An 11,167-nucleotide genomic window follows, 5' to 3' on the forward strand; every position below is an offset into this window, starting at 1 on the left:
TCCTGCTCCGCCATCCACCAGCTTTGTGTCCCTGAGAAAGTCACGGCGCCTCTCTGGGCCTTAGTTCTCTCATCTGTGAATTGATGACAACGGTACCTACCTCCCAGGGTGATTACAAGAATTAAGAGAGTTCATAAATGCCAAGCTCTTAGAGTAATGTTTGGTGCACATAAGTCCTTTAAATGTTAGAATAATAACTGTAATTTATACCTTTAATATAACATGATAATTTTTATCTGGTATCTGGTATTGGGGTCTGGAAATTGGGCCTCCAATTTATGATAAATGAGGCACATCTGGGTTGGCACTCAAATATACATTGACTGAATGGCTGACCACATGGACAGACCAGCAACCTCCGGCGTCTCCCTCAGCCTGATGCCCTGCCCACACACAACCCTCTGGGGTTTCTCTCAGCGTTTGCTCCTGAAACAACACCCGAAGTTGCACCACTTCTATCCATCGTAACACCTTGTGGGGTTCTCTGGTCTATTCAGCTCCCTTGATATAGGGACTTGATATGGTCAAGGTATGACAGAGGTACGGCGCGGCTGTGACAGAGTCCTGTGGGAGTCCCACGGTAGTGGGTCCCAGCAGGGAGCTGCTGCCCGGCAGCCACACCAGAGGCTGAGGACACAGTCTTTCCTTGCTGAGAGCGGGGCAGCCTCCATGGGGCCTGTCTGCAGACCAGCCTGCCACCAAGAAACAGCTTTCCCTCTGCAGCCATACTTCTGTCTCTGAGAAGAGAACGCTGCCTTTCAGAAGCAGAGCGAGTGAAGAGCTGTCGGAAGGCCAGGCTCTGTGGGTTGTTCCTAAGCTCAGGGGCTCCCGGAAGGAAGGGCAGCCCATCCTGTCCGCTGTGTGTTCCTCAGACACATGCTGTTGGTGGCCGTCAGCCAACCTCAGCCAGAAGCAGCAGCACCACCAACCCGGCTGGGAGCAAGGCCAGCCTCCTCGGGCCTGGAGGTTTCCACCGTTTTATCTATATTTTTAAAAGCCTGAAGGACATGTTACATCTACTTGAGATACCGCTAAAGAAGCTGCACAAAAGAACCAGCGCCTTTGGCTTACGGCACCATTGTCGTATTTTAATATGAGTGAGGTCATGATGCGCTGAAACCCACACCAGCCATGAAATGTACATTTAAATCAACTGTATGTGACGAAATGCAGCTTCGTTTGATAGGCAGAGTCCTCAGTACATGGGGCCCTGAGGGAAATGATAGATGCGGCCTCGGTGGGGAAAGGGCTGGGAACCGCTCGCTGCGATCACTCGGTGGCTGAATGTGTCAACACCCAAACTCAGTCGACTTCCTCACCAGGAAAGGCGAGCGAGTGCTGGTGCTACTCCCTGGGTCACACCATGGCTGACCACCGAGCCAGAGCAGCACAGGCGTCGGTCCCAGCCAGGGTCCCTCCTTCCTTTCAGCAGGGTCTCCTCTAAGCAAAAAGCCCCACACGGCTCGCAGGACCTGCCGGGCTGCCTCCTCAGCTTGTGCAGAAGGTGAGGAGGAGTCAGGCGGCAGAGCCCCATCGGAGCAGCTGGCTCACTCTGCAGCCAAGGAGGTGGGCGGGCCAGGCGGGAGCCATTCTAGAAGGGCCACTGGAGCAGGAACGCCACGGAAGCCACGCGTGCAGGGGAGGCCAGGGGAGCAGGCACCAGGGGAAGGGGGGGAGGGGGGCTTTGGGATGAAGAAGAAAAAGACGTTTAGACTCTAATCCGAACCTTCTTTCTGACACTGGAAAAGCCCAGCCAGCAAGCACCGCGTTGACTCCAGGTTCCGATGCATGTTAGTGGAACGAACACTGGAAAAAACAAAAAGGTAGCGGCACTCAAAAAGGGAAGATTAATTACTTACACGCTACCTAGGTCCACAGAGCTACGGGCTGGAAGAACTCTTCTCTCTGTGGGATGGCTGCCCAAGGCACCCCAAAGCCAATGGGTGTGACCGCCAATGGCCACCTTCCACAGGATTCTGTTTTATGAGGGAAACTGCCCAAACCACCTCGGGTCAGATGGGAACCACGGGCGTCAGGACCGGCTTCCTCCTGCTCCAGACCTTACGCTCCCGCGACCTCCGTTTTCCAAGTGACTCACAAGATCTCACGTGGGTTGAAGGTTGGCGAGAGGAAGGGGATGTCCTCCACGTAGTTCTTCCTCAGCCTCTCGCCCAGGGCAAACATCTGCCGCATGCCCACACTGGTCAGCTGCCCAGCAAACATGCCCCCCTGAGGCGGGGAGAAACCGGGAGGAGGAGGAGAGCACCTTTCGGTCTGCGCCCAGCCCCGGGAGACCATCCGAGCTTGCAGTGGCTTCCGGAGCAGCGGCGGTGCTCACCTTCAGGACGGTCCCCCGGTACTGAGAGTCAAATGGAGAAGGTGGTTTCGGGCCACCAGCCAGATCGGTGACGGTGTAATCAAACCGAGTGTGCGGTGGGACTTCCAGTAGCTGGGGATTCCACTCTGCCTGTTGTAATCACACACAGAAACACACACCAAAAAGAGCCGTTGTTTAGAAGGTTCTTGGAACTTACAGCATGAACATCCCACAGCGCTTGGAACACTCAGCTGGAATCGCACTGACACTAGGCCTGCAGCTTTCCCGTGGGAGAGAAGGGAAGAAACGCTGACTCTCGCTCCAATTAAAGGAAGAGAGGCCGGGGTTACTCCAGGCGTCCTTAGTCCGCGCCCATCATTGCCACACTAGTCTTCACAGGTAAGAGGCTGCCCTGGCACTAAGTCCGGACTGAAGTAAAGCGAGAAGGCGCCAGGATGCCCGACACATAAACACTTGGTGAATGAATGAATGAATGAATGAATGAATATAATCTCAGTGACCACATACCTGTAAGAACTGTTAAGGAATCAGCCTGCAGGTGTCTATGTCCCTCCCTTAAGGACTCTTCTTAATGTCCCTGTAACCACCCCGTATTTCCCTTCCTTTCATCCGATTTCTCAAACAAGCCGCTGCCCTCTTACAAAACCTCCACTCCTTCGCCATCTTCCTTCACTGCTTGCAATCTGGCTCCCGCTCCAACGGTACTGTGATGGTTTCCAGAACATCACATGCTATGACCATACCCAGCTATGACCATGGCCCCAAACTCAAATCTCTGACTCTCCTCACTGACCCACCATGCCTGTTGATCGCTAGCTAGAAGGTCACTCCAATGTCCTTCTTCCATCTCACTGTTGGAGTACAAACCTCACCCCGAGGCACAAGCCTACGCGATTCCTCCCCCGCACCCCGCAACCCATCCTTCCATAACCGCCTGTTGACCACCTTCATCACACCAGTGGCTTCTCCTAATGTTTCAGAGAAGCGCCTGGCCTTCTAGGACTTCTGCGCCCTGGTCCAGCCCCGCCCCCAGCTGTACTGCCTCCGCCTCTCTCCTCCCCTCCCAGCCAGACCATGCCCACTGCTCCCCTGCGTCTCTTCTCAGCTGGCTTCCCTACTTGCTCAGAGGGACTCCTGTCCCCACTGCCCATCCAACTTCTCTCAAGGTTCAGTGATAACTCAAGTCTTACTTCCCATCAGTGACTACTCCAGCTTCCAGTGATGGTCTTACCCGAACTACTACAGCACTTCCAATCAAAAGAACAATATTTACCTCAATTTCCCACTACTTTGTTTTATTTTAAAACTAACATTTGAAAAGCTATTATGTCCCATACTAGAGGCCCAATGCACGAAATTCATGCAAGAGTAGGCCCTGGCTGCCAGCACTGGCTTCCCTTTAGCACCCGGGACCCGGGCTTCCCTTGCAGCCCCGGCTTCGTCTGGAAGATCGTCCAGAAGGACATCCGGTCTAATTAGCATATTACGCTTTTATTACTATAGATGATTATACTTATCTGGACCCCCTCCCAGAAATATCCCAGGAGAGTGCCACGGGGAGTCCCAGGTTCTCTTCGTACAGGGAAGCTCTCCATTCTTCCAGAAGGCATGGCCTCAGTCCCACCTGCACCTCCTCTCCAACACCAGTCTCTTCCCCTGCTGGTGCTGCAGCAACCGACATCAGAAGGTGGGGTGTTCAGAGCGGAGACCTTCTTCCTACTATCTTCTAATCACTGCTCCTTCTTTGATCGCACCCAAGTTCTGATGTTATCACTTTCCTGCATAAAACCCGTCAAGGGCTCACAGGGCGTGACAGCCCCTGCCCCTCTCTCTCCCCCTGCCCTACACAGTGCTTCTCAAGCCACACACCTTGTTTCCTATGGCACCATCCTCACACCTGTTGGCCTTTCAACCTCATGTTTCTTCTACCTAGAATTTCTTTTCTCTTTCATCTGGAAAGACTTCTGCTCATTCCAGAAGACAGCGTAAACATTCCCAGAAGCTATGACCATGGCCCCTGGCGCCCACAGAGGCCTCGGTGGCTTTTTTGGTGGCTTCTACCAACTGTATGAGAAGAGCTCCTTTACCAGACTGTCCTGCTCAGTAGATTTAGCTTCCTAAGACCAGAGACTGGGTCGTCTACAACCTCTGCATTTCGGGTGCCCAACAAAGGGCCTGGCACCCAATAGGTACAATGAATAGCTCCAGCAATCCTCCGGCTCCTGTGGAAGATACCAAGATTGAGATAACATGACTGCCTTTTGGCATTTTCAGGTTAGCAGAGACAGCAAGCCATGAATGTAAGTGATAGCAGCACTAAAATAGAAATCATGTGCTACCAGAAACCAAAGGAAGGCCACAGTAGTTCAAAGGCAAGACAGGCCTGCTCTTCTGGGCCGGGGATTCCGGAAAAGTTTCATGGAAAGAATGGCATCTGAAATGAATAGGATTTAGACAAGCAAAGATCTGGACTTGAGAGTACAAAGTGGGTAAGAGGAGAGAATGGTATTGAGAATTCAAGAATACAGGTGGGGAAAAAGTAGGTTTACAGCTGTTCATCTATAATAATAAAAGGGTAATATGCTAATTATACGGGATGTCATTCCGGACATCCTTCTGATGAAGCCAGGGCCAGAGAGAAGCCAGCCCGGGTTCCGGGTGCCTGTGGGCAGCCAGAGGGAAGCCAGCCCGGGTCCCGGGTGCCTGCTGGCAGCTGGAGGAGGGAAGCAAGTGCCAGCAGCTGGGGGAAGGAAGTGCATTGAACCTTCCTCCCCAGGAAGTGCTGGGGAATTTTCGTGCATTGAGCCTCCAGTATGGAAAATAATACAATAACTAATAAATAATAATGCTAGGATAAACTCTGTATTTCATGTACTCACAACTGTAAACCTACTTTTGCCCCACTCTGAACATAGAAAGCTTGAGCAATGGTGAAGAATGTATATAGGAAAGAAGTAGTTTGATTTGCCTCAACCTGGGAGCGGTTTTCAAACTTCTTAGAGTAAATGCCAAATAGAGTTTAACTTTATGTATATGTAAAGGCAAACACTGGAATTTCCCTAGTTGAAGCAGGAGCGGGAACCCAGAGCCCCAGCCACTCAGCATCCCCCTCGCCCACAGGCTCCCTAAAATAGTTTGGAAGCCGGAGGTATAGATCACACTGAAATGGGGAGACTGGCTGCGGAAAAGGCAGCTTCAAGATGTCTGCAACACAGTAGATGGAGCTTAAGGCCACATCCACGGCAGCAGGAATAGAAGGAGTTGGTGCAAGACATGTGAGTCAAACTTGGCAAGTGAGTAGTTAAAAGGTTTATTTGGGGGTTATGTTGGTGGGTAAACAAGGAAGAATAAATAAAAATTACTTTGATTTTGAGCCTGGGTGTCTAAGGTGACAAGGGTAATGGAGGTACTTCTTGACTAAAACCAAGATCAAGACGGAAGAACAGCTGACAAGTCGAGTTCAGTTTGGGACATTTTAAGATTGAGATACCTCTGTTGTGTTCCCAGTGCTCCCTGCACAGTCCCATAACTGGAATCTGTTTGAATTTCTCCTTTACCACATTGTAACTTTTACAGCCCAGACTGAATTATCCAGCCTTGTAAGCCCAGTGTCTAGCGCAGGTCCTGACACCAAGCCCACAGGGCCTCGTCAGCCTGAGAAATCTCCCCGTTAGGCACAGTTTCCAAAAGAGGATCTTTGGTGTTTCCCGGGAATGGCTCCTGAAAATCTAGGTCATGCCAAGTCTAGAGCACACGTGTTCAGATTTTCAAGAATGAACAGCACATCAGTTCCATACACAATGTCCACCCCACATATACACTCTCATTCTTGTTCCTGTGTTAGTGGCAAAGACTAACTTTATAATTTTACTTAATTATTTACACTCCATTTTCAAGAACTAACTTAAAGCAGATGATAGCAAAACCTTAGACAACCAATTCAAAGTAAGCAAGAAAGACAAAAGCTAACAGCATAGGAACAAAAAGAAGTGGGTGCAGTGATAAAGTTACTCAAAAATGCACACCACGAAGATCCACATACATGTTGTAGGTGGGCCACGATTCAACACTAAGCTTTCTGGCTTTTTGGTAAAAGGAGAAACTTGATCAGCTAGACAAGCTTCGAGATAAAAGCAAGCCAACACCATTTCTATTGCTAACATACATTCCTCCCAAGGGTCCCCATAAAGAGGGCAGAGTAACATAACGGACATCTTTTCAGTAGTCACAGCAGTGAGTTCCGTGGGACAGTTCTCATTGTTTCCTCAACAGAGAGAGAGAGCACCTCACCAAAGCATATTCCTATGAAGACAATACTATTCTGGCATCAATATGCTACATTCCAAGTAAAAGAAAAATCTACATAAAACTAAACAAAAACCTTCCAGGTGTAGCTTTTTAGAATAGAGCAATGGTCTTAAGCCTTGACCACACACTGGCGTCACTGGGAAATTTTTAATAAGTTACCAATGTCTGAATCCCACCTGAGCCAATCACAGCCAGATCTCCTAGGGTCGGAGCCTCAACTTTTTTAATGTTTAGTCCAGACCTTCTAAAGCTTCACCAGAGCAGCTTATGCCATGACTGGGTGCTCTAGGCCAGCGGTTGCCAACCTTTTGGACCTCACGGACCACCACTGGTCTGCGGACCACGGGTTGGCGACCGCTGCTCTAGGCCAGTGGTCGGCAAACTCCTTAGTCAACAGAGCCAAATATCAACAGTACAATGATTGAAATTTCTTTTGAGAGCCAAATTTTTTAAACTTAAACTATATAGGTAGGTACATTGTTATCAACTTAATTAGGGTACTCCTAAGGCTTAGGAAGAGCCACACTCAAGGGGCCAAAGAGCCGCATGTGGCTCGTGAGCCGCAGTTTGCCGACCACGGCTGTAGGCCAATTAAATCCAAATCTTTGGGAGAGAACCCAGGCATCAGTACTTTTTAAAGCTCCCAATTGAGTCCAATGTGCCCCAGGTTAAGAACCACTGCTCCAGAGGAATGAATAAACTGACCAGCACATCCTTCATGCAATGCTTCCTGAAAACCCTTCGCTTAGTGAGCTGTGAATAGGTATTAAGCAACAATAAGACTAAATTATGCTTCCCTGCTCATTTACATTATCAAGTAAATATAAAACCAAATGCCTCAATCAACAGTGGAGCTGAGATAGGTTGAATTTTATTTTACAAAACCTGAGGAACCTGCCTGAATTGGAGGCCACTTTGCCACCATCTGGAGGGGAGCTGAGGGAAACCTGAAAGCAGGGACAAATTTATCTTTTGAATATGTATTTGGATCTAATCTAATCATCAGGAGAGAAAAAAAGGCCAATCAAGTTCCAGAGTTTTATTTCCAGAGCAGAGCTAAAGGAAGACAAGCTAAGTCACAGCCATTCAAGCCACAAGAAAACAACTCAATAAAACATCTAGTTTTACACAAAGCCACTTTCTGAGGATTTCTGAGATAACTGATTGAAGTGACTGGTCACATATTTATCTACAAACTAGTCAGAAGTCTGGAAACATCTACCAAAGGCAATTTTAGTTTTAGAACTGTTGCCAGGTAGTCCCTTTGTCTATAATTAATAGTAGAACCAGGAAGATTAGAAAATCCCAGTAACAACTTCTAATAATTTGAATCTTGAAAAGAAAACCTGAGAGAAGAGCTCCAAAAACAAGTGATAGCAGGCCAATGACACTAGCTCGTAGCTCAGACAGTTGTTCCACCCCCCACTTGTGTGCATAAGACTTCATACGAGATAATCAACGATCTTTAGTGCATCTGCCTAAAGTCTGGAGAATGTGAGCAGGTAGGAGAGGTGACTGCCTTTCCTAACTGAAAAGTGAGGCCATGGACTCGGATGTTCCATTATTCCGTGGCTATACAGACAGAAGACGGATGAAGCTGGCATTCTTCCTGAGCTACAACTGCAACATAAAAGCAAAAGATACCCATCACACCCACCCTGGCTCAAGAGAAACCCTTAAAAAAAAAAACTTAAAAAATTTTAGGTTCTCCAGGGAGTACATTACTGTACACAAGTAAGTCCAGGCCTAGACATTCACATTTTGTTCTCTGCTACTACTCATAACTTTGTCTTTAATACGAGTCCTCTATTCCTATATGTTATTTTCCAGTTTTTCTGTGCCAAGAATAAATGAATAAGGGAGAGTGCAAAGAGATGGGCTATGTGCAAAATCATAAGGAACATGTAGTGACCTAATATACAAAGGCAAAGGAAGGGACTGAAAAAGAAAGAAAAGGGGAGAGAGGAAGGAGGGGAGGAAGGAATGGAGGGGGGAAGAAAAGAAATTTCAGCTCCAGAAAGGGGACAGCCATAGTGAAAGGCTAACTAGAAATCCGGCAGGAGAAGGAAGTGCCACCCAAGATTTACTAATGTGGGAGGTGCTGTAAAGGTTGGACGTCCTCGGTGGCCAGCTTTAGAACTGGTTTTCAGTGCACAATGTGAGGACACAGCCCGAAGGTTTCTGGAAAGCGACTCTGAAGAGCCGGCCACCAGGATGGGACATCCACTGACCTGGAGGACTGACAGTGCACAAGCCTCCACAGGTGAGAGAGAGAGCCGGGGCCTGAGGAGTTCAGGTTGCATAGTCACTTGCACTGAAAGCCAGTCCTTCCATCACAGGCCCTCCTGCCATGAGAGGTCAGAGACCTTCGATGGCTCTCCCCAAGAAATCAATCCAGAAAAGGTGATTATTTAAAAAGCTAATTATTTGTGCTTTAGTCATAGTTTTCCTGACCGGGTATGTTTTAAGACCTTAGAACCACAAGAGTCGCCAATTTTTAACTTTTTTCCTACCTCAAATCCCCTCCCCAATAGGTTTACCCGCAGAAACCCCAACTAGAAAAGAACCCCAAGATACTGCACTTGTTACCAAAAAGCCGTCAGGGAAATCTCAACCGGTCTCCTGCAAACCCTGAGCAAGCTGTCCCCAAATCAGTGACTTCTGTTCCCCACTCTGATCGCGGCTAGGCTGGTTCCTGTCACAAGTCACTGAAACTCTTTGACAACTTTCTAAAAACGGTCACATGGAAATGCACTACACCCTTGTACTTGAGGTCACACAAATATTTGTTAGAAATGCAGGACCTCAGGCCCCAGCCTCCCCTGCTGGATCAGAATCTGCATTTTAACAAGATAAATCCCTAGGCGATTTATAGGCACCAGACGCAGCGCGTGGGCACAGCCGTCAGGGGCGCACGGGAAGTTGCACAGCCGCAGCCCGGGGAGCCCCAGGGGTGCAGCGGTGGCGGGCCAGGGGGTGACCTGGCGCCTGCTGTCTTCCCTTCGTCCGGACCAAGCCCGAACCCGGCTCCGAGAGGATAAAATTCCAAAGGTGTGTGTTCCCCAGACGGCGCCTGGCCCGCCTCCGTAGGGCCCCCGCCGGGCGCACCGCTTACCTGCTCCTCCACCGGGAGCGGCTTGAGCGGGCTCCGCGCCCCGTGTCGGAACACCACCTGCACCATCTTCAGCTCCAACAGGCTCCGGTCCACGGGGTGCTGGCCGTCCGGCCCTCGCAGCTCGGCCAGGGCCGCGCGCCGCTGGTGGACCCAGTACGCCAGCGAGGCCAGGACGCCCGCGGGCGCCCACCTGCGCACCCTGAACACCCGGGTGACCATGGCGAAGCCCCTCCGCTGCCCTCGGAAGGCGGCGGCCGGGGGCGAACACGACTCGCGGGCTTCGGGGCTCAGCGGCCGCCCCCTAGTTCCCGGGGAGCGGCGGGCGCGCACATCCAGCCCCCCAATTTGGGACCGCTACGGCTCCGAGACCTGGGTCCCCAGGGGGGGAGGGGGTAAGGAGCCGGTGGGAGAGGAGGGCTCCCTGGGAGTTTTAACCCGTGTGGGGTCGGCCGCTCCAGCTGCAGCCTGGGGCGGGGGGCGCTCAGTTCCCAATCTTTCGCCTCTCGGAACCTTAAACTTATATTCCAACCTGGGCCTCCCGCACTCTGGAAGGGACCGGAACCAGCCTGAGTTCCTCGGCGACAGCGACCCCTCAACAGACGGCTGGGTTCCACTTTTCTACAAGCACCCCGCACCCACCGCCGCCCGCAGCCCGAACCCGCTCCCCGCGACGCCGCGCGGAGGAGCACGGGAGAACCAGTTCCGCGGCGACGCCCGTCCCGCAGTCGAGCTGTGAGAACTACAACTCCCACAAGGCTGCGCGCGGAGGGGCCTCGCGCCCCGCCCCCTCCCGGCTGGTACTTGTCCGCTCCGGGACTGGTGGCCGCTGCCCTGGGAGTGAATCCGCTAGTTTGCCAGGCGGGTAGAGTAGGAATGGAGGACAGTGATAGAACTGGGTGTGGAGGGCAGTATTTTGGGTTTAGCACGCGTAGTAGATTTCATCCAAGTCCTGGAAGTAGGGATTGCTGAAGCTAAGAGCGGAGCGCTAGGCGCTAATCTGTATTTACTGACCCTCCCCCCCCCCCCACACCCCGTCTTTAAAGAGACTGAAATCATCGCAAAGCACGCAGAACTTTGAACTCACGGATGTGTTTCCTTACATCCAGACTATTTTCTCGTGGAAAACTCCAGGCCTTGTCTGCAAGTGCCCCAGTGACTAAGCACCTTAAGTTACAAAGAAGAAAGCCAACCTTACCCGCTTGCGGGTCTGGTCCTCTTGACTATACAGCTACCCCGGGCCTGTGTTCCAGATCCTGGCAACAGGGCACAATCTGACCACCAGTGTCCATCTGAAGGCGAAGGTCACGTTGAGAGGAGAGACATTTGTGAGAGAGTCTGAATATGTCACATCTAACCAGTTCTTTCATCATTCTGAAGTCTATCCTTGAATCAAGCTGGACCACATA

At 50.8% G+C, this 11,167-nt stretch overlaps 1 protein-coding gene across 1 annotated transcript in view; it reads right to left on the bottom strand.

The window, feature by feature from the left end:
* Window positions 1–10,470, bottom strand: part of ACP6 (acid phosphatase 6, lysophosphatidic) — an 18,110-nt gene extending 7,640 nt beyond the window's left edge. Inside the window, exons 1-4 of the mRNA XM_006099618.3 lie at window positions 9,762–10,470; window positions 2,339–2,467; window positions 2,099–2,229; window positions 1,727–1,806 (exon numbers count right to left, since the gene is read on the bottom strand). Coding sequence (XP_006099680.1) covers window positions 1,727–1,806; window positions 2,099–2,229; window positions 2,339–2,467; window positions 9,762–9,980 — 559 coding nt within the window. The 5' untranslated portion in view covers window positions 9,981–10,470. The remainder of the gene's footprint in view (window positions 1–1,726; window positions 1,807–2,098; window positions 2,230–2,338; window positions 2,468–9,761) is intronic.
* Window positions 10,471–11,167: the final 697 nt, after the last annotated feature.

The sequence above is a fragment of the Myotis lucifugus genome, unplaced genomic scaffold (genome assembly GCF_000147115.1).
Source record: "Myotis lucifugus unplaced genomic scaffold, Myoluc2.0 scaffold_279, whole genome shotgun sequence".
Lineage (NCBI taxonomy): Eukaryota > Metazoa > Chordata > Mammalia > Chiroptera > Vespertilionidae > Myotis > Myotis lucifugus.